The sequence below is a fragment of the Chiloscyllium plagiosum genome, unplaced genomic scaffold, assembly GCF_037043375.1.
Source record: "Chiloscyllium plagiosum isolate Xiang-an unplaced genomic scaffold, Cpla_swu_hap1 HiC_scaffold_28, whole genome shotgun sequence".
NCBI classification, from domain to species: Eukaryota; Metazoa; Chordata; class Chondrichthyes; order Orectolobiformes; family Hemiscylliidae; genus Chiloscyllium; species Chiloscyllium plagiosum.
In genome coordinates this window covers 299,275-323,678 of record NW_028270166.1, presented here as the reverse complement: position 1 = coordinate 323,678, position 24,404 = coordinate 299,275, and the positions used below count along the sequence as shown (strand labels likewise).

General features: G+C 45.7%; 1 protein-coding gene across 5 annotated transcripts in view; it reads left to right on the top strand.

Moving 5' to 3' along the window:
• LOC122565068 (microtubule-associated serine/threonine-protein kinase 3-like) overlaps positions 1-24,404 on the top strand; it is a 334,201-nt gene that overhangs the window by 181,374 nt on the left and 128,423 nt on the right. For all 5 annotated transcript variants that reach the window (XM_087975852.1, XM_087975853.1, XM_087975855.1 and 2 more), the window contains one exon: positions 10,993-11,094. In XM_087975852.1, coding sequence (XP_087831978.1) covers positions 10,993-11,094 — 102 coding nt within the window. The remainder of the gene's footprint in view (positions 1-10,992; positions 11,095-24,404) is intronic.

Below are 24,404 nucleotides of genomic sequence, written 5' to 3'. Positions count from 1 at the left end.
CACTCCAGGCCAAAGCAGCTAGACCCAGTCCAAACCAGCCCAGACTAGCCAAGTCAAACCTAACCCAGGTCAGGCCAGGCCAAACTAGCTCAAAATAGGTAAGGCCAGCCCAAACCAGCCTGAACTAGCCCAAACTAGTCTATGCCAGGCTAACCCAAGGCAACCTAACCCAGCCCAGTCCAAACCAGCTCTGCAGGCCAACCCAGTCCAAGGTAGTCCAAGCCAGCTGAGCAAAGGCTGGTCCAGTCGAGGCTAGTTCAGTCAAGCCTAAAGTTAAAGCGAGACACATTGCAAAAGCTTTTCCCCGAGCACTCATCAGGAGAGACATAAAAAAGCCAATTTTTAAATCTTAACAACAATTTGTATGACAAGTACAAAAGGTGTTGATTGGTTGGCAAGTTAAATTTGATTGGTCTAGGCATTGTAATGGAGAAAGCATTTTGTAACGTTTGGCTCCACGTGCTTCTTTTGGAAAACAAGGGCAGGGTAAGTGACCAAAGTGTTAGTGAGGGGATAAAGTTCAAAATCACACAACACCAGGTTACAGTCGAACAGGTTTACTTGGAAGCACGAGCTTTCAGAGCACTGCTCCTTCATCAGTTAGCTGTGGAACAAGATCTTAAGACAAAGAATTTATAACAAAAGATTACAATGTCATGCAACTGAAATGATACATTGAACAAACCGAGATTGCAGTTAAGTCTTTTATCTTTTAGAATGGGTTGCAGGTTTCAATTCATTAATTTGTAAATTGCAGAACTTCTTTTAAGTCACATTCTCGAGGTGACTTAAGGTTTATAAAAAAAGGTGACATCTCAACTCAGACAATGTATTAAAGGTGTGAGGTTAGAGTCTGTCTGTATCCCAATATTGAGTCAGACTGGTCCTATTTCCAAAGTGGAATTTATAAAATATTACATGATTGACTGCCTGCAGATTGTGTGCTTTTTGAGCAAAACAGAATGTATTTGCAAATAAAATTCTGTAAATACGAATTCACCCCATAGACTTAGATGTGTATATGCGTGCATAGGAGAGAGAGAGAGTGTGAGTGTGTGAATGTGAGTGTGCATGTGAGAGTGTGTGTTTGCGTGTGTTCATGCTCGGTAGAGTGTATGTGTGTGAGTGTGCTGGAGTACAAGCCTGTGAGAGAGTGTGTACATGGGTGCGAGTGTGGGCGGGTGTATGTGTGTGTGTATTAGAGAGCGTGTGTATGAGAGAGGGTCTGTGTGAGTTTGTGAGTATGTAAGAGTATGAGTGCACATACTGCAGGCAGTCAATCTATATAATATTGTATAAATTTCTACTTTGGAAATAAAACCAGATTGGGATCCAGACAGACTCTAACTTCACACCTTTAATACATTGTCTGAGCTGAGATGTCACCTTTCTTTTATAAGCCTTACGTCATCTCGAGAATATAACTTCAAAGAAGTCCTGAGATTTACATACTAATGAATGGAAACCTGGAACCCATTCTAAAAGATGAAAGACTTAACAGCAATCTAGATTTGTTCAATATATCATTTCAGTTGCATAACACTATAATCTTTTGCTATAAATTTTGTGTCTTATGGTCCTGCTCCACAGTTACCTGATGAAGCAGCAGTGCTTCGAAAGCTAATGCTTCCAAATACTGTAACCTGGTTTGTGTGATTTTTAACTTTGTCCACCCCAGTCCAACACCAGCTCCTCCACATCATTAGTGAGGGGAGAAAGTGAGGATTGCAGATATAGAGAGTCAGAATCGAAAAATGTGGTACTGGAAAAGCACAGCCAGTCAGGCAGCATCTGAGGAGCAGGAGAATCAACGTTTTGGCCATAAACCCTTCATCAGGAATGTGGGAGGGGATGGGGCTGAGAGATAAATAGGAGGGTGGTGGTGAGGCTGGGGGGGCACTTTGGGGCCAGTGATCATAATTCTACTAGCTTTAAAATAGTTATGGAATTGGGTAGACCTGGTCGAAAAGTTGAAGTTGTAAATTGGAATAAGGTCAATTTTAATGATATTAGGTGAGAACCTTCAAAAGTTGATAGGGGAGACTATTTGCAGGCAAGGGGACAGTTGGGAAGTGGGAAGCTTTCAAACATGAGATAACGAGAGTTCAGAGACAGTATGTTCCTGTTAATATGAAGAGCAAGGCTGGTAGGTGTAGGGAATGCTAGATAACTAGAGAAATTGAGGCATTGATCAAGAAAAAAGAGTTGTATGTCAGGTCTAGACAGTTGAGATCAAGTGAATCCCTAGAGGAGTACAGTTGGATTAAATTTAAGAAGGAAATCAGGAAGGGAAGAAAAGGACATGAGTTAGCTTTGGGGAGTAGGGTTAAAGAGAATCCAAAGAGATTCTACAAATACATTAAGGGCAAAAAGTAACTAGAGAGAGAATAGGGCCCCTTAAAGATCAACACAGCCATCTATGTGTGGAACTACAAGACATAGGTGAAATATTAAACAAGTATTTCATGTCAGTATTTACTGTGTCGAAGGACATGGAAATAAATAGTAATGCTGTGAAAAGTGTCCATATTACAAAGAGAGAGGTGATGGAGGTCTTAAAATGATACGGTTAGATAAATCCCTCAGACCTGGTTAGGTGGATTCTTGAACTCTGGGGTAAGCTAGGGGAGAAATTGCTAGGTCCCTTGCTGAGATATTTATATAATTGACAGCCGCAGGTGAGGTGCCAGAAGACTGGAGGATGACTAATCATAGAATCCCTATCGTGTGGGAAGCACATCCTTCAGCCCATTGAGTCCACACCTCCACTCCAAGAAACATCCCATCCAGACTCACACCACTATCCTATCCTTGTAATCCTGCATTTTCCATGGCTAATCCACCTAATCTGCACCTCCCTGCACACTTTGGGTAATTTACCATGGCTAATCCACCTGACCAGCACATCTTTGGACTGTGGGAGGAAACTGGAGCAGCCGGAGGAAACCCACACAGGCATAGAGAGAATGTGCAAACCCCACACAGACAGTCACCCGAGGGTGGACTCCTGCGGTACCATTATTTCAGAAAGACTGTAAGGAAAAGTCAGGGAACTATAGGCTGGTGAGTTGTGATTGTAGGTTATTGGAGGGGATTCTGGGGAAAGGGATTTACATGTATTTGGAAAGGCAAGGATCAGTTAGGAATGATCAACCTGGCTTTGTGTTTGGGAAATTGCATCTCACTAAACTGATTGAATTTTTTTGAAGAGGTAATAAAGAACATTGATGAAGGCAGGAGCAGTAGACGTTGTCAATTTGGACTTCAGCAAGGCGTTCGACAAAGTTCTGCTTGCTAGACTGATTGGCTAGGTTAGATCACTTGGAATCCAGGGGGAAATGAGCCAATTTGATACAAAATTGGCTTGAAGGTAGAAGACAGAATGTAATGCTGCAGAGTTGCTTTTCAGACTGGAGGTCTGTGATCAGTGGTGTGCCGCAAGGATTGATGCTGGGTCCACTGCTGTTTGTCATTTATTTAAATGATTTGGATGTGAACATACAAGGTATGATTAGTACATTTGCTGATGACACCAAAATTGGAGGTGTAGTGGACAGCAAAGAATGTTACCTCAGATCAGATACATTAGTGGGCTGAGGAGTGGCAGATGGAGTTTAATTTAAAAATATGAGGTTTTGCATTTTGGTAAGACAAATCAGGGCAGGATATTTAGTTAAGGTAGGGCCCTGGGGAGTGTTGCCAAACAAAGAGATCGAGGGGTGCAGTTATATAGTTCCTTGAAAGTGGAGTTGCAGGTAGACAGGATGTGATGGAATGCTTGCCTTTACTGGTCAGTGCATTGAGTATAGGAATTGGGATGTCATGTTCTGGCTGTACAGGACATTGATGAGGCCCCTTTTAAAAAGATGTTGTTAACTTAAAAGGGTTCATAAAAGATTTACAAGGATGTTGCCAGGGTTGGAGGATTTGAGGGACAGGATGAATAGACTAGGGTTATTTTTCCTGGAGCATCGGAGGCTGTGGGGTGACCTTATAGAGGGCTATAAAATCAGGAGGGGCATAGATAGGGTAAATAGACAAGGTCTATTTCCAGGGCTGGGCAGTCCAAAGCTAGAGGGCATAAGTTTAAGGTGAGAGGGGAAAAATTTTATAAAGTCCTGAGGGGTAACTGAGGTTGGTGCGTGTATGGAATGAGCTGCCAGAGGAAGTGGTGGAAGCTGGTAGAATTACAGCATTTAAAAGGTATCTGGATGGGTATGTGAATAGGAAGGGTTCAGAGGGATATTGACCAAATGCTCACAAATGGGATTAGGTTAGATTGGGATGTCTGATTGGCATTGAAGAGTTGGACTGAAGGGTCAATTTCTGTGCTGTATGACTACAGTATTATGCTTCTGGGCAATTCCAAAAGTGACAACATATTTATTTTGTCTGCACACAATGTCCAGTGACTACGCTGCCTAACAGCAGTCTTTTATCCTCTAGTATATACTACTGTCACAGTTTGCAACTTGGCATTCTTGCCTTTTGTTCTGATGAGTTCAACATAAGGCTATTTCAGCAACATGTCTCCATTTCGGTAACATTAAAAGAGTTATTCAGACTTAGCCAAATAGTTAGGTTTGAGGTACATCTTAGAGGAGAAAAAGATAGACAGTGGAGAAATTTAGTGAAAGTATTTCAGAATTTATACCTTTGGCAGCTGATGGCACATCCACCAACAGTAGAGGCATTAACGCCAAAGTCGTTGGTTCAATCCCCACACTGACCATGTGAAGCACTTGTATGGTTAGCAGGGCTGTGTCAGGGTTTGCTGTGGCTTTGGCGGCACGGTGGCACAGTGGTTAGCACCGCTGCTTCACAGCGCCAGAGACCCGCGTTCAATTCCCGCCTCAGGCGACTGACTGTGTGGAGTTTGCACATTCTCCCTGTGTCTGCGTGGGTTTCCTCCGGGTGCTCCGGTTTCCTCCCACAGTCCAAAGATGTGCAGGTTAGGTGAATTGGCCATGCTAAATTGCCCGTAGTGTTAGGTATGGGGCAAATGTAGGTGTATGGGTGGGTTGCACTTTGGCGGGGCGGTGTGGACTTGTTGGGCCGAAGGGCCTGTTTCCACACTGTAATGTAATGTAATCTAATCTAATCTAAAATCCAGGATACTCCAGAAGCCAGATTTCAAACAGCAGAGATCGAAGAGGCTTGTGCAGTTCAAGGGGATGATAAAGATATGGAGAGGATATGGTTACTGAGGGATTTGAAAACAAAAATGAACATTAAAATATAGTTGTTGCTGGACTGAGAACCACTATGGTCTTATTGTCAATGAGACTTGGTGTAAGTTAGGGTACAGCAGCAAAGTTTTGGATGACTTCAGGTTTTTGGGGTTTAGAATGTGGGAAACCAGCCAGGACTGTGTGATATAATCAAGTCAAGAAGTAACAAAGCATTGGATGAGGTTCTCTGCAGCTGCTGAGCTGGGGTAAGGGCAGAGTTTGAAACAGAATTCCATTAATCTCAAATCCCTGCTCTTTCCCATACCTGCACATTGTTTTCCTTCAGCTACGTATTCAATTCTCTTCTGAAAGTTATTTGTAAATCTGTTTCCATCTCAATTCCTGGCAGCACACCCCAGATTACAACAACTCACGGTTTTTTTTTAAGTCCTTACTTTCTGGTTCTTTTTCCTATTATTTTAAATCTATCTCTCTAGTCACTATCATTTGCCAATGGTAACAGATTCTCTTGATTAATTCTATAAAAACTACTTCTGATTTTGAACACTTTGATTAAATCTCCCTGAACGTTTTTCACCATAAAAACAAACTCAGCTCCTGCAGTCTCTCTCCTCCCTTTGGAACCAATCCAGTAAATCTCTCTCAAACCTTCAAAGGTCTTGATGATGGTTGTAAATGGTGGTTGAAACTTTATTGCTGGAACAGCACAGCAGGTCAGGCAGCATCCAGGGAACAGGAGATTCGACGTTTCGGGCACAGGCCCTTCTTCAGGAATGAGCAGAGAGTGTTCAGCAGGAGAAGATAAAAGGTAGGGAGGAGGGACTTGGAGGAGGGGAGTTGGAAATGTGATAGGTGGAAAGAGGTCAAGGTGAGGGTGATAGGTCGGAGTAGGATGGAGGCGGAGAGGTCAAGAAGAAGACTGCAGGTCAGGAAGGCGGTGCCGGGCTGGAAGGATCCGGCTGAGACAAGGTGGGGGGAGGGGGGATGAAGAAACTGGTGAAGTCCAAGTTCATCCCCTGTGGTTGGAGGGTTCCCAGTCGGAAGATAAGACGCTCCTCCTCCGACCGTCGCGTTGTTGTGGTTTGGCGGTGGATGAGTCCAATGACCTGCATATCCTCGGTGGAGTGGGAGGGGGAGTTGAAATGCTGTGCCACAGGTTGGTTGGGTTGGTTCGTCCGGGTGGCCCAGAGGTGCTCTCTGAATCGCTCCGCAAGTAGGCGGCCTGTCTCCCCAATATAGAGGAGGCCACACCGGCTGCAGCGGATGCAGTAGATGATGTGGGTGGAGGTGCAGGTGAATCTGTGGCGGATATGGAAGTTTCCTTTGGGGCCTTGGAGAGAAGTGAGGGGGGAGGTGTGGGCGCACGTGTTGCACCTCCTGCGGTTGCAAGGGAAGGTGCCGGGAGTGGTGGTTGGGTCGGTGGGGGGTGTGGATCTGACAAGGGAGTCGCGGAGGGAGTGGTCTCTACGGAAAGCTGATAGGGGAGGGGAGGGAAATATATCCTTGGTGCTGGGGTCTGTTTGGAGGTGGCGGAAGTGACGGCGGATGATGCGCTGTACATGGAGATTGGTGGGGTGGTAGGTGAGGACCAGTGGGGTTCTGTCCTGGTGGCGGTTGGAGGGGCGGGGCTCAAGGGCGGAGGAGCGGGAAGTGGAGGAGATGCGGTGGAGGGCACCGTCGACCACGTCGGGGGGGAAATTGCGGTCCTTGAAGAAGGAGGCCATCTGTGTTGTACGTATTTTGAACTGGTCCTCCTGGGAGCAGATGCGGCGGAGACGAAGGAATTGGGAGAATGGGATGGCGTTTTTACAGGGGGCAGGATGGGAGGAGGTGTAGTCCAGGTAGCTGTGGGAGTCGGTAGGTTTGTAGTAGATGTCCGTGTTGATTCGGTCGCCTGAGATAGAAACAGAAAGGTCTAGGAAGGGGAGGGAGGAGTCCGAGACTGTCCAGGTGAATTTGAGGTCGGGGTGGAAGGTGTTAGTGTAGTGGATGAACTGTTCAACCTCCTCGTGGGAGCACGAGGTAGCGCCGATACAGTCATCAATGTAGCGAAGAAAAAGATGGGGGGTGGGGCCAGTGTAGTTGCGGAAGATGGACTGTTCCACATACCCTACGAAGAGGCAGGCATAGCTGGGGCCCATGCGGGTGCCCATGGCTACTCCTTTTGTTTGGAGAAAGTGGGACGATTGGAAAGAAAAGTTGTTCAGGGTGAGGACCAGTTCGGTCAGTCGAAGGAGGGTGTCGGTGGAAGGGTACTGGGTGGTACGGCGGGAAAGGAAGAAGCGGAGTGCTTTGAGTCCTTCGTGATGGGGGATGGAGGTGTACAGGGACTGGATGTCCATGGTGAAGATGAGGCGTTGGGGACCGGGGAAGCGGAAATCCTGGAGGAGGTGGAGGGCGTGGGTGGTGTCACGAACGTAGGTGGGGAGTTCTTGGACTAATGGGGACAGGACCGTGTCGAGGTATGCCGAGATGCCAACTTTTCTTTCCAATCCTCCCACTTTCTCCAAACAAAAGGAGTAGCCATGGGCACCCGCATGGGCCCCAGCTATGCCTGCCTCTTCGTAGGGTATGTGGAACAATCCATCTTCCGCAACTACACTGGCCCCACCCCCCATCTTTTTCTTCGCTACATTGATGACTGTATCGGCGCTACCTCGTGCTCCCACGAGGAGGTTGAACAGTTCATCCACTACACTAACACCTTCCACCCCGACCTCAAATTCACCTGGACAGTCTCGGACTCCTCCCTCCCCTTCCTAGACCTTTCTGTTTCTATCTCAGGCGACCGAATCAACACGGACATCTACTACAAACCTACCGACTCCCACAGCTACCTGGACTACACCTCCTCCCATCCTGCCCCCTGTAAAAACGCCATCCCATTCTCCCAATTCCTTCGTCTCCGCCGCATCTGCTCCCAGGAGGACCAGTTCAAAATACGTACAACACCGATGGCCTCCTTCTTCAAGGACCGCAATTTCCCCCCCGACGTGGTCGACGGTGCCCTCCACCGCATCTCCTCCACTTCCCGCTCCTCCGCCCTTGAGCCCCGCCCCTCCAACCGCCACCAGGACAGAACCCCACTGGTCCTCACCTACCACCCCACCAATCTCCATGTACAGCGCATCATCCGCCGTCACTTCCGCCACCTCCAAACAGACCCCAGCACCAAGGATATATTTCCCTCCCCTCCCCTATCAGCTTTCCGTAGAGACCACTCCCTCCGCGACTCCCTTGTCAGATCCACACCCCCCACCGACCCAACCACCACTCCCGGCACCTTCCCTTGCAACCGCAGGAGGTGCAACACGTGCGCCCACACCTCCCCCCTCACTTCTCTCCAAGGCCCCAAGGGAAACTTCCATATCCGCCACAGATTCACCTGCACCTCCACCCACATCATCTACTGCATCCGCTGCAGCCGGTGTGGCCTCCTCTATATTGGGGAGACAGGCCGCCTACTTGCGGAGCGATTCAGAGAGCACCTCTGGGCCACCCGGACGAACCAACCCAACCAACCTGTGGCACAGCATTTCAACTCCCCCTCCCACTCCACCGAGGATATGCAGGTCATTGGACTCATCCACCGCCAAACCACAACAACCCGACGGTCGGAGGAGGAGCGTCTTATCTTCCGACTGGGAACCCTCCAACCACAGGGGATGAACTTGGACTTCACCAGTTTCTTCATCCCCCCTCCCCCCACCTTGTCTCAGCCGGATCCTTCCAGCCCGGCACCGCCTTCCTGACCTGCAGTCTTCTTCTTGACCTCTCCGCCTCCATCCTACTCCGACCTATCACCCTCACCTTGACATTTCCACCTATCACATTTCCAACGCCCCTCCTCCAAGTCCCTCCTCCCTACCTTTTATCTTCTCCTGCTGAACACTCTCTGCTCATTCCTGAAGAAGGGCCTGTGCCCGAAACGTCGAATCTCCTGTTCCCTGGATGCTGCCTGACCTGCTGTGCTGTTCCAGCAATAAAGTTTCAACTTTGATCTCCAGCATCTGCAGACCTCACTTTCTCCTTGTAAATGGTGGTCCCAGGAATTTTATACAGAATTCAAGATGGGATTTAGCTAGTCATATATAAAGATTTAGCAGAGCTCCTTTGCTTTTATACTCAGTATTTGAAATTATATGGAGAAAGTGAGGACTGCAGATGCTGGAGATCAGAACTGAAAATGTGTTGCTGGAAAAGCGCAGCAGGTCAGGCAGCATCCAAGGAGCAGGAGAATCGACGTTTCGGGCATGATTCCTGAAGGAAGGCTCATGCCCAAAATGTCGATTCTCCTGCTCCTTGGATGCATTTGAAATTATATATCAAACATCCTCAATTGCTTTTTGCAACCTCCTCATTTTACTCTTTCATCTTGAAATACTCTTGGAAATACCTTTCCATGCCTCTCTACTCCAACACTCATTTACAGTTTTTATTGTTTTTCATGATTATTCCAAAATGTGTCACTTCACATCGTACAGTGGGGAAGGTGCTGGTTAGTGTCAGTCACCTGTAATGAAAAGTTAGTCTCAAGGTGACCATGAACTTGTCACTGATTGATGTAAAAACTTATCTGGTTCTCTAACCCCCTTTAAAGAAAGAAATCTGCCCTACTTACTCGACCTGGCCGACATGTGATTCCAGATCCATACCAATATTCCCTGGCAAAACAGACAAACTTCTCTGCTTTAATCTGCAATGTGTTTTCACATGTTATCAAGTCTATTATTGGAGTCCTGAAGTCTCCAACAGTCCTCATCACCATTGTCTACATTCCCAAAATTCATGCATTCTGTAAATTTTGAAATTTTGCCCGTATCCAGGCGCAGCCCTGAACAAGTATGAAAAAGAGATGTGATCCCAACACTGACCGCTGGGGGAGGCATGGTATTCCTCCATGCTGTTTGAAACACAACCTCTCACCACTTATCTCTGCTTCCTCTCCTTGAGGTGATTTTCTTTTCAGTACAATCACTGCTCCTTTCATCCTTTGGGTTTAATTGTATTCTTCAGTATGTTATCAAACACCATCAGAAAGTTCATATCAACAGCTAGCTCCAGCAACCCATTCCATAAAAAACGGAAATCAAGTAAGTCAAGCCACACTTCGCTTTAATAAATCTGTTGGCTGTCATTTATTAATAGATAGTTTTCCAAAAGTCAAATAATTGTGTTTTAGATTATGGCAGCTGACAGTTTCTGTCCCGCAGGGTAAGGTTCAGTAGCCTCCAGTTGCTGGGTTTAAGTTATGCCCTTTGCCCTTTCTAGTATAAGGAACTTGGGTGAAGAGGAAACAGACAGCCATGTTTTAAAACGTTCAGATAAGACAGTAGGCAAGAGGAGGGACTACAAAGATAATGAGGTTTGACTGGAAGAGGGACAGACCATTGGCTTCAAATTAAACCTTTTGACTCATGACACTGTCATTGGAATCTGTAAATGATACCCACTGTCACGGCCCCACCCTGAACTCATACAATACCCAAAAATCCAACTGATCCTAACCCCTACCATCAGCCCCTTAATTACATTCTATTCATAAACACCCATAAACCAGTACCTCAGAATCCAACCAAGCTCAGAGACAGATGTGAGCTCATAGCAAGCTTATCTTCACAACTCTCTAGCCCTCCAACCTGTCTCTGTGAACTGAGCCTGACACCCCTTACTCTCCATGATGGAGAAGATACCAAACCACATCCAATCAACCATCCTGTCATCAGCAACCCCAGGGTTGACAATGTTTGGGTGTATGCCTGTGTCTGACACTCTCAAACTTTCTGCATCTTTCAATCAGGCGTATGAGAGGGCAGCAAGCGATGAAGTCATGTTCATTACACAGTTGGTCAGGAAATTGCTGATGGTCATCGCCCGGCCAGCACGACTCCTTGAATGTTTGGTGAGTTTCAAAATCATCTCATGCTGTCAGGAACACAAAATTAGATGTTTGCACATAGGCATAGATACACAGACAGTGACCCTTACCCTGCTGAATAAACACTGACTCTGTACAATTACATAGTGAATGACCGTTACCCTGCTGAATAAACCCTGACTCTGTACGGTTACACAGTAATTGAGCCTTAACCTGCAGAATAACCACTGACTCTGTACACTTACACAGTGAGTGACCCTTACCCTGTTGAAAATGCACTGTCTCTGTGCAGTTCCACAGTGAGTGACCCGTACCCTGCTGAATAAACACTGACTCTGTACAATTACACAGCAAGTGAACCTTACCCTGCTGAATATACACTGACTCTGTACAGTTACATAGTGAATGACCGTTACCCTGCTGAATAAACCCTGACTCTGTACGGTTACACAGTGATTGAGCCTTAACCTGCAGAATAACCACTAACTCTGTCCAGTTACACAGTGAGTGACCCTTACCCTGCTGAATAAACACTGACTTTGTACGGTCACACAGTGAGTGACCCTTACCCTGCTGTATAAACACTGACTCTGTACGGTTACACAGTGAGTGACCCTTACCCTGCTGAATAACCACTGACTCTGTACGGTTACACAGTGAGTGACCCTTACCCTGCTGAATAAATACTGACTCTGTACGGTTACACAGTGAGTGACCCTTACCCTGCTGAATACATCCTGACTCTGAAATGTTACACAGCAAGTGACCTTTACCATGCTGAATAAACACTGTCTCTGTGCAGATCCACAGTGATTAACCCTTACCCTGCTGAATAAATCATGACTCTGTACGGCTATACAGTGAGTGACCCTTATCCTGCTGAATAAATACTCACTCTGTGCAGTTACACAACAAGTAACCCTTACACTGCTGAAGAAGCCCTGACTCTGTACAGTTACACAGTGCGTGACCCTTACCCAGCTGAGTAAACACTGACTCTGTACAGTTACACAGTGCGTGACCCTTACCCTGCTGAACACCACTGACTTTGTACGGTTACACAGTGAGTGAACCTTAACCTGCTGAATAAACACTGAATCTGTATGGTTACACAGTGAATGACCCTTACCCTGCTGAATAAACATTGACTCTGTACAGTTACACAGTGAGTGACCCTGATGCAGCTAAATAAGCCCTGACTCTGTACAGTTACCCAGTGAGGGACCCTTAACCTGCTGAACAAACCCTGACTCTCTACAGTTACACACTGAGTGACCCTTACCCTGCTGAATAAAGACTGACTCTGTACAGTTAAACAATGAGTGACCCATACCCTGCTGAATAAACACTGACTCTGTACGGTTACACAGTGAGTGACCTTTACCCTGCTGAATAAACACTGACTCTGTACGGTTACACAGTGAGTGACCTTTACCCTGCTGAATAAACACTGACTCTGTACAGTTACACAGTGAGTGACCCTTACCTTGCTGAATAAACACTGACTCTGTGTAGTTACACAGTGAGTGACCCTTACGCTGCTGAATAAACATTGCCCTGTCCAGTTAAACAGCGAGTGACCCTTACCCTGCAGAATAACCACTGACTCTGTACGGTTACACAATGAGTGACCCTTACACTGCTGAATAAACATTGACTCTGTCCAGTTAAACAGCTAGTGACCCTTACCCTGCAGAATAATCACTGACTCTGTACGGTTACACAATGAGTGACCCTTACACTGCTGAATAAACACTGACTCTGTACGGTTACACAGTGAGTGACCCTTACCCTGCTGAATAAACCCTGACTCTGTACGGTTACACAGTGAGTGACCCTTACCCTGCTGAATAACCACTGACTCTGTACAGTTACACAGTGAGTGACCCTTACCCTGCTGAATAAACACTGACTCTGTACAGTTACACAGTGAATGACCCTTACACTGCTGAATAAACCCTGACTCTGTCCAGGTAAACAGCAATGACCCTTACTCTGCAGAATAACCACTGACTCTGCACGGTTACACAGTGAGTGACCCTTACCCTGCTGAATAAACCCTGACTCTGTACAGTTACACAGTGAGTGACCCTTACCCTGCTGAATAAACACTGACTCTGTACAGTTACACAGTGAGTGACCCTTACACTGCTGAATAAACCCTGACTCTGTCCAGTTTAACAGCAAGTGACCCTTACCCTGCTGAATAAACACTGACTCTGTACAATTACACAGTGAGTGACCCTTACCCCGCTGAATAAACACTGACTCTGTACAGTTACACAGTGAATGACCCTTACCCTGCTGAATAAACCCTGACTCTGTACGGTTACACAGTGAGTGACCCTTACCCTGCTGAATAAACCCTGACTCTGTACGGTTACACAGTGAGTGACCCTTACCCTGCTGAATAAACCCTGACTCTGTCCAGTTAAACAGCAATGACCCTTACTCTGCAGAATAACCACTGACTCCGCACGGTTTACACAGTGAGTGACCCTTACCCTGCTGAATAAACACTGACTCTGTACGGTCACACAGTAAGTGACCCTTACTCTGCCGAATAAACCATGTCTCTGTACAGTTACACAGCAAGTGACCCTTACCCTGTTGAAAAAACACTGTCTCTGTGCAGTTCCACAGTGAGTGACCCTTAGCTATCTGAATAAATCCTGACTCTGTATGGTTACACAGTGAGTGACCCTTACCCTGCTGAATAAATCCTGACTCTGTCCAGTTACACAGTGAGTGACCCTTACCCTGCTGAATAAACACTAACTTTGTACGGTCACACAGTGAGTGACCCTTACCCTGCTGTATAAACACTGACTCTGTACGGTTACACAGTGAGTGACCCTTACCCTGCTGAATAACCACTGACTCTGTACGGTTACACAGTGAGTGACCCTTACCCTGCTGAATAAATACTGACTCTGTACGGTTACACAGTGAGTGACCCTTACCCTGCTGAATACATCCTGACTCTGAAATGTTACACAGCAAGTGACCTTTACCATGCTGAATAAACACTGTCTCTGTGCAGATCCACAGTGATTAACCCTTACCCTGCTGAATAAATCCTGACTCTGTACGGCTATACAGTGAGTGACCCTTATCCTGCTGAATAAATACTCACTCTGTGCAGTTACACAACAAGTGACCCTTACCCTGCTGAATAAGCATTGACTCTATGGCTACACAGTGAGTGATCCTTACCCTGCTGAATAAACACTGATTCTATCCAGTTAAACAGCAAGTGACCCTTACACTGCTGAAGAAGCCCTGACTCTGTACAGTTACACAGTGCGTGACCCTTACCCAGCTGAGTAAACACTGACTCTGTACAGTTACACAGTGCGTGACCCTTTCCCTGCTGAACACCACTGACTTTGTACGGTTACACAGTGAGTGAACCTTAACCTGCTGAATAAACACTGAATCTGTATGGTTACACAGTGAATGACCCTTACCCTGCTGAATAAACATTGACTCTGTACAGTTACACAGTGAGTGACCCTGATGCAGCTAAATAAGCCCTGACTCTGTACAGTTACCCAGTGAGGGACCCTTACCCTGCTGAACAAACCCTGACTCTCAACAGTTACACAGTGAATGACCCTTACCCTGCTGAATAAACACTGACTCTGTGCAGTTACACAGTGAGTGACCCTTACCCTGCTGAATAAAGACTGACTCTGTACAGTTAAACAATGAGTGACCCATACCCTGCTGAATAAACACTGACTCTGTACGGTTACACAGTGAGTGACCTTTACCCTGCTGAATAAACACTGACTCTGTACGGTTACACAGTGAGTGACCTTTACCCTGCTGAATAAACACTGACTCTGTACAGTTACACAGTGAGTGACCCTTACCTTGCTGAATAAACACTGACTCTGTGTAGTTACACAGTGAGTGACCCTTACGCTGCTGAATAAACATTGCCCTGTCCAGTTAAACAGCTAGTGACCCTTACCCTGCAGAATAACCACTGACTCTGTACGGTTACACAATGAGTGACCCTTACCCTGCTGAATAAACACTGACTCGGTACGGTTACACAGTGAGTGACCCTTACACTGCTGAATAAACACTGACTCTGTACGGTTACACTGTGAGTGACCCTTACCCTGCTGAATAACCACTGACTCTGTACAGTTACACAGTGAATGACCCTTACACTGCTGAATAAACCCTGACTCTGTCCAGTTAAACAGCAAGTGACCCTTACCCTGCTGAATAAACACTGACTCTGTACAGTTACACAGTGAGTGACCCTTACCCTGCTGAATAAACACTGACTCTGTACAGTTACACAGTGAATGACCCTTACACTGCTGAATAAACCCTGACTCTGTCCAGTTAAACAGCAATGACCCTTACTCTGCAGAATAACCACTGACTCTGCACGGTTACACAGTGAGTGACCCTTACCCTGCTGAATAAACACTGACTCTGTACGGTTACACAGTAAGTGACCCTTACTCTGCCGAATAAACCATGTCTCTGTACAGTTACACAGCAAGTGACCCTTACCCTGTTGAAAAAACACTGTCTCTGTGCAGTTCCACAGTGAGTGACCCTTAGCCATCTGAATAAACCCTGACTCTGTATGGTTACACAGTGAGTGACCCTTACCCTGCCGAATAAATCCTGACTCTGTCCAGTTAAACAGCAAGTGACCCTTACCCTGTTTAAAAATCACTGTCTCTGTACAATTACACAGTGAGTGACCCTTACCCTGCTGAATAAACTCTGACTCTGTATAGTTACACAGTGAATGACCCTTACACTGCTGAATAAACCCTGACTCTGTCCAGTTAAACAGCAATGACCCTTACTCTGCAGAATAACCACTGACTCTGTACGGTTACACAGTGAGTGACCATTACCCTGCTGAATAAACCCTGACTCTGTACAGTTACACAGTGAGTGACCCTTACCCTGCTGAATAAACACTGACTCTGTACGGTTACACAGTGAGTGACCCTTACACTGCTGAATAAACACTGACTCTGTACGGTTACACTGTGAGTGACCCTTACCCTGCTGAATAACCACTGACTCTGTACAGTTACACAGTGAGTGACCCTTACCCTGCTGAATAAACACTGACTCTGTACAGTTAAACAGCAATGACCCTTACTCTGCAGAATAACCACTGACTGTACAGTTACACAGTGAGTGACCCTTACCCTGCTGAATAAACACTGACTCTGTACAGTTACACAGTGAGTGACCCTTACCCTGCTGAATAAACACTGACTCTGTACGGTTACACAGTGAGTGACCCTTACACTGCTGAATAAACACTGACTCTGTACAGTTACACAGTGAGTGACCCTTACCCTGCTGAATAAACACTGACTCTGTACAGTTACACAGTGAGTGACCCTTACCCTGATGAACAAACACTGACTCTGTACAGTTACACAGTGAGTGACCCTTACTCTGCCGAATAAACCATGTCTCTGTACAGTTACACAGCAAGTGACATTTACCCTGTTGAAAAAACACTGTCTCTGTGCAGTTCCACAGTGAGTGACCCTTACCCTGCTGAATAAACTCTGACTCTGTACAATTACACAGTGAGTGACCCTTACACTGCTGAATAAACACTGACTCTGTACGGTTACACTGTGAGTGACCCTTACCCTGCTGAATAACCACTGACTCTGTACAGTTACACAGTGAGTGACCCTTACCCTGCTGAATAAACACTGACTCTGTACAGTTACACAGTGAATGACCCTTACACTGCTGAATAAACCCTGACTCTGCACGGTTACACAGTGAGTGACCCTTACCCTGCTGAATAAACCCTGACTCTCTACAGTTACACAGTGAGTGACCCTTACCCTGCTGAATAAACACTGACTCTGTACAGTTACACAGTGAATGACCCTTACACTGCTGAATAAACCCTGACTCTGTCCAGTTAAACATCAAGTGACCCTTACCCTGCTGAATAAACACTGACTCTGTACAATTACACAGTGAGTGACCCTTACCCCGCTGAATAAACACTGACTCTGTACAGTTACACAGTGAATGACCCTTACACTGCTGAATAAACCCTGACTCTGTCCAGTTAAACAGCAATGACCCTTACTCTGCAGAATAAACACTGACTCTGTACGGTTACACAGTGAGTGACCCTTACCCTGCTGAATAAACACTGACTCTGTACGGTTACACAGTAAGTGACCCTTACTCTGCCGAATAAACCATGTCTCTGTACAGTTACACAGCAAGTGACCCTTACCCTGTTGAAAAAACACTGTCTCTGTGCAGTTCCACAGTGAGTGACCCTTACCCTGCTGAATAAACACTGACTCTGTACAGTTACACAGTGAGTGACCCTTACCCTGCTGAATAAACACTGACTCTGTACAGTTACACAGTGAGTGACCCTTACCCTGATGAACAAACACTGACTCTGTACAGTTACACAGTGAGTGACCCTTACTCTGCCGAATAAACCATGTCTCTGTACAGTTACACAGCAAGTGACATTTACCCTGTTGAAAAAACACTGTCTCTGTGCAGTTCCACAGTGAGTGACCCTTACCCTGCTGAATAAACTCTGACTCTGTACAATTACACAGTGAGTGACCCTTACCCTGCTGAATAAACCCTGACTCTGTATGGTTACACAGTGAGTGACCATTACCCTGCTGAATAAACCCTGACTCTGTCCAGTTAAACAGCAAGTGAACCATACCCTGTTTAAAAATCACTGTCTCTGTACAATTACACAGTGAGTGACCCTTACCCTGCTGAATAAACTCTGACTCTGTCCAGTTAAACAGCAAGTGACCCTTACCCTGTTTAAAAATCACTGTCTCTGTACAATTACACAGTGAGTGACCCTTACCCTGCTGAATAAACTCTGACTCTGTATAGTTACACAGTGAGTGACCCTTACCTTGCTGAATAAACCCTGACTCTGTATAGTTACACAGTGAGTGACCCTTACCTTGCTGAATAAACCCTGACTCTGTATGGTTACACAGTGAGTGACCCTTACACTGCTGAATAAACCCTGACTCTGTCCAGTTAAACAGCAATGACCCTTACTCTGCAGAATAACCACTGACTCTGTACGGTTACACAGTGAGTGACCCTTACCCTGCTGAGTAAACACTGACACTGTACGGTTACACAGTGAGTGACCCTTACCCTGCTGAATAAACACTGACTCTGAACTGTTACTCAATGAGTGACCCTTACCCTGGTGAATAAAGACTGACTCTGTACAGTTACACAGTGAGTGACCATAATTCTGCTGAATAAACACTGAATCTGTACAGTTAAACAATGTGTGACCCTTACCCTGGTGAATAAAGGCTGACTCAGTACAGTTACACAGTGAGTGACCCTTATCCTGCTGAATAAACACTGACTCTGTGTAGTTACACAGTGAGTGACCCTTACCTTGCTGAATAAATACTGACTCTGTGCAGTTACACTGTGAGTGACCCTTACTCTGTAGAATAAACACTGACTCTGTACAGTTACACAGTAAGTGACCCTTACGCTGCTGAATAGACACTGAATCTGTACAGTTACACAGTAAGTGACCCTTACTCTGCCGAATAAACCATGTCTCTGTACAGTTACACAGCAAGTGACCCTTACCCTGTTGAAAAAACACTGTCTCTGTGCAGTTCCACAGTGAGTGACCCTTAGCCAGCTGAATAAACCCTGACTCTGTATGGTTACACAGTGAGTGACCCTTACCCTGCTGAATAAATCCTGACTCTGTCCAGTTAAACAGCAAATGACCCTTACCATGTTTAAAAATCACTGTCTCTGTACAATTACACAGTGAGTGACCCTTACCCTGCTGAATAAACTCTGACTCTGTACAGTTACACAGTGAATGACCCTTACACTGCTGAATAAACCCTGACTCTGTCCAGGTACACAGTGAATGACCCTTACACTGCTGAATAAACCCTGACTCTGTCCAGTTAAACAGCAATGACCATTACTCTACAGAATAACCACTGACTCTGTACGGTTACACAGTGAGTGACCCTTACCCTGCTGAATAAACCCTGACTCTGTACAGTTACACAGTGAGTGACCCTTACCCTGCTGAATAAACACTGACTCTGTACGGTTACACAGTGAGTGACACTTATCCTGCTGAATAAACACTGAATCTGTACGGTTACACAGTGAATGACCCTTACACTGCTGAATAAACCCTGACTCTGTCCAGTTACACAGTGAATGACCCTTACACTGCTGAATAAACCCTGACTCTGTCCAGTTAAACAGCAATGACCCTTACTCTGCAGAATAACCACTGACTCTGTACGGTTACACAGTGAGTGACCCTTACCCTGCTGAATAAACCTTGACTCTGTACAGTTACACAGTGAGTGACCCTTACCCTGCTGAATAAACACTGACTCTGTGCGGTTACACAGTGAGTGACACTTATCCTGCTGAATAAACACTGAATCTGTACGGTTACACAGTGAATGGCCCTTACCCTGCTGAATAAACACAGACTCTGTACAGTTACACAGTGAGTGACCCTGATGCAGCTAAATAAGCCCTGACTCTGTACAGTTACACTGCAATTGCCATTTTACCCTGTTGAAAATACACTGACTCTGTATAGTTACACAGTGAGTGACGTTTACCCTGCTGAATAAACACAGACTCTGTACAGTTACACAGTGAGTGACCCTTACCCTGCTGAATAAACACTGACTCTGTACAGTTACACAGTGAGTGACCCTTACCCTGCTGAATAAACCCTGAATCTGTATAGTTACGCAGTGAATGACCCTGATCCTGCTGAATAAACACTGACTCTGTACAGTTACACTGTGAGTGATCCTTACCCTGCTGAATAAACACAGACTCTATACAGTTACGCAGTGACTGACCCTTAGCCTGCTGATTTAAGCCTGACTCTGTACAGTTACACTGTGAGTGATCCTTACCCTGCTGAATAAACACGGACTCTATACAGTTACGCAGTGAGTGACCCTTAGCCTGCTGATTTAAGCCTGACTCTGTACAGTTACACAGTGAGTGACCCTTACCCTGCTGAATAAACACTGACTCTGAACAGATACACAGTGAGTGATCCTTATCCTGCTGAATAAACATAGCCTCTGTACAGTTAAACACTGAGTGACCCTTAGCCTGCTGAATAAACACTGATTCTGTATAGTTACACAGTGAGTGATCCTTACCCTGCTGAATAAACACTGACTCTGTACAGTTACACAGTGAGTGACCCTTACCCTGCTGAATAAACCTGACTCTGTGTAGTTACACAGTGAGTGACTCTTACCCTGCTGAATAAACACTGATTCTATCCAGTTAAACAGCAAGTGACCCTTACACTGCTGAAGAAGCCCTGACTCTGTACAGTTACACAGCAATCGACACTAGCGCTGTTGAAAATACACTGTCTCTGTGCAGTTCCACAGTGCGTGACTCTTACCGTGCTGAATAAACACTGACGCTGTACAGTTGCACAGTGAGTGACCCTTACCCTGCTGAATAAACCCTGACTCTGTACAATTACACAGCAAGTGACCCTTACCCTGCTGAATAAACACCGACTCTGTACGGGTTACACAGTGAGTGACCCTTACGCTGCTGAGTAAACCCTGACTCTGTACAGTTACACAGCAATTGACCCTTACCCTGTTGAAAATACACTGTCTCTGTGCAGTTCCACAGTGAGTGACTCTTAGCCTGCTGAATAAACACTGACTCTGTACGGTTACACAGCGAGTGACCCTTACCCTCATGAATAAAGCTGAAAGTGTGTTGCTGGAAAAGCGCAGCAGGTCAGGCAGCATCCAGGGAACAGGAGAATCGACGTTTCGGGCATAAGCCCTTCTTCAGGAATCCTGGAGAAGGGCTTATGCCCGAAACGTCAATTCTCCTGTTCCCTGGATGCTGCCTGACCTGCTGCGCTTTTCTAGCAACACATTTTCAGCTCTGATCTCCAGCATCTGCAGACCTCACTTTCTCCTGATGAATAAACACTGACTCTGTATGGTTACACAGTGAGTGATCCTTACCCTGCTCAATAGATACTGACTCTGTACAGTTACACAGTGAGTGACCCTTACTCTGCCGAATAAACCATGTCTCTGTACAGTTACACAGCAAGTGACATTTACCCTGTTGAAAAAACTCTGTCTCTGTGCAGTTCCACAGTGAGTGACCCTTACCCTGCTGAATAAACTCTGACTCTGTACAATTACACAGTGAGTGACCCTTACCCTGCTGAATAAACCCTGACTCTGTATGGTTACACAGTGAGTGACCATTACCCTGCTGAATAAACCCTGACTCTGTCCAGTTAAACAGCAAGTGAACCATACCCTGTTTAAAAATCACTGTCTCTGTACAATTACACAGTGAGTGACCCTTACCCTGCTGAATAAACTCTGACTCTGTATAGTTACACAGTGAGTGACCCTTACCTTGCTGAATAAACCCTGACTCTGTATGGTTACACAGTGAGTGACCATTACCCTGCTGAATAAACCCTGACTCTGTCCAGTTAAACAGCAAGTGAACCATACCCTGTTTAAAAATCACTGTCTCTGTACAATTACACAGTGAGTGACCCTTACCCTGCTGAATAAACTCTGACTCTGTACAATTACACAGTGAGTGACCCTTACCCTGCTGAATAAACCCTGACTCTGTATGGTTACACAGTGAGTGACCATTACCCTGCTGAATAAACCCTGACTCTGTCCAGTTAAACAGCAAGTGAACCATACCCTGTTGAAAAAACACTGTCTCTGTACAGTTACACAGCAAGTGACCCTTACCCTGCTGAATAAACACCGACTCTGTACGGGTTACACAGTGAGTGACCCTTACCTTGCTGAATAAACCCTGACTCTGTATAGTTACACAGTGAGTGACCCTTACCTTGCTGAATAAACCCTGACTGTGTATGGTTACACAGTGAGTGACCATTACCCTGCTGAATAAACCCTGACTCTGTCCAGTTAAACAGCAAGTGAACCATACCCTGTTGAAAAAACACTGTCTCTGTACAGTTACACAGCAAGTGACCCTTACCCTGCTGAATAAACACTGACTCTGTACAGTTACACAGTGAGTGACCCTTACCCTGCTGAATAAACCCTGAATCTGTATAGTTACGCAGTGAATGACCCTTACCTTGCTGAATAAACCCTGACTCTGTATAGTTACACAGTGAGTGACCCTTACCTTGCTGAATAAACCCTGACTCTGTATGGTTACACAGTGAGTGACCATTACCCTGCTGAATGAACCCTGACTCTGTCCAGTTAAACAGCAAGTGACCCTTACCCTGTTTAAAAATCACTGTCTCTGTACAATTACACAGTGAGTGACCCTTACCCTGCTGAATAAACTCTGACTCTGTATAGTTACACAGTGAGTGACCCTTACCTTGCTGAATAAACCCTGACTCTGTATAGTTACACAGTGAGTGACCCTTACCTTGCTGAATAAACCCTGACTCTGTCCAGTTAAACAGCAATGACCCATACTCTGCAGAATAACCACTGACTCTGTACGGTTACACAGTGAGTGACCCTTACCCTGCTGAGTAAACACTGACACTGTACAGTTACACAGTGAGTGACCCTTACCCTGCTGAATAAACACTGACTCTGAACTGTTACTCAATGAGTGACCCTTACCCTGGTGAATAAAGACTGACTCTGTACAGTTACACAGTGAGTGACCATAATTCTGCTGAATAAACACTGAATCTGTACAGTTAGACAATGAGTGACCCTTACCCTGGTGAATAAAGGCTGACTCAGTACAGTTACACAGTGAGTGACCCTTATCCTGCTGAATAAACACTGACTCTGTGTAGTTACACAGTGAGTGACCCTTACCTTGCTGAATAAATACTGACTCTGTGCAGTTACACTGTGAGTGACCCTTACTCTGAAGAATAAACACTGACTCTGTACAGTTACACAGTAAGTGACCCTTACTCTGCCGAATAAACCATGTCTCTGTACAGTTACACAGCAAGTGACCCTTACCCTGTTGAAAAAACACTGTCTCTGTGCAGTTCCACAGTGAGTGACCCTTAGCCAGCTGAATAAACCCTGACTCTGTATGGTTACACAGTGAGTGACCCTTACCCTGCTGAATAAATCCTGACTCTGTCCAGTTAAACAGCAAGTGACCCTTACCCTGTTTAAAAATCACTGTCTCTGTACAATTACACAGTGAGTGACCCTTACCCTGCTGAATAAACTCTGACTCTGTACAGTTACACAGTGAATGACCCTTACTCTCCTGAATGAACTCTGACTCTGTACAGTTACACAGTGAGTGACCCTTACCCTGCTGAATAAACACTGACTCTGTACAGTTACACAGTGAGTGACCCTTACCCTGCTGAATAAACCCTGACTCTGTACAATTACACAGCAAGTGACCCTTACCCTGCTGAATAAACACCGACTCTGTACGGGTTACACAGTGAGTGATCCTTACGCTGCTGAGTAAACCCTGACTCTGTACAGTTACACAGCAATTGACCCTTACCCTGTTGAAAATACACTGTCTCTGTGCAGTTCCACAGTGAGTGACTCTTAGCCTGCTGAATAAACACTGACTCTGTACGGTTACACAGTGAGTGACACTTATCCTGCTGAATAAACACTGAATCTGTACGGTTACACAGTGAATGACCCTTACCCTGCTGAATAAACACTGACTCTGTACAGTTACACAGTGAGTGACCCTGATGCAGCTAAATAAGCCCTGACTCTGTACAGTTACACTGCAATTGCCATTTTACCCTGTTGAAAATACACTGACTCTGTATAGTTACACAGTGAGTGACGTTTACCCTGCTGAATAAACACAGACTCTGTACAGTTACACAGTGAGTGACCCTTACCCTGCTGAATAAACACTGACTCTGTACAGTTACACAGTGAGTGACCCTTACCCTGCTGAATAAACCCTGAATCTGTATAGTTACGCAGTGAATGACCCTGATCCTGCTGAATAAACACTGACTCTGTACAGTTACACTGTGAGTGATCCTTACCCTGCTGAATAAACACAGACTCTATACAGTTACGCAGTGACTGACCCTTAGCCTGCTGATTTAAGCCTGACTCTGTACAGTTACACAGTGAGTGACCCTTACCCTGCTGAATAAACACTGACTCTGGACAGTTATACAGTGAGTGACCCTTACCCTGCTGAATAAACCTGACTCTGTGTAGTTACACAGTGAGTGACCCTTACCCTGCTGAACAAACACTGACTCTGAACAGATACACAGTGAGTGATCCTTATCC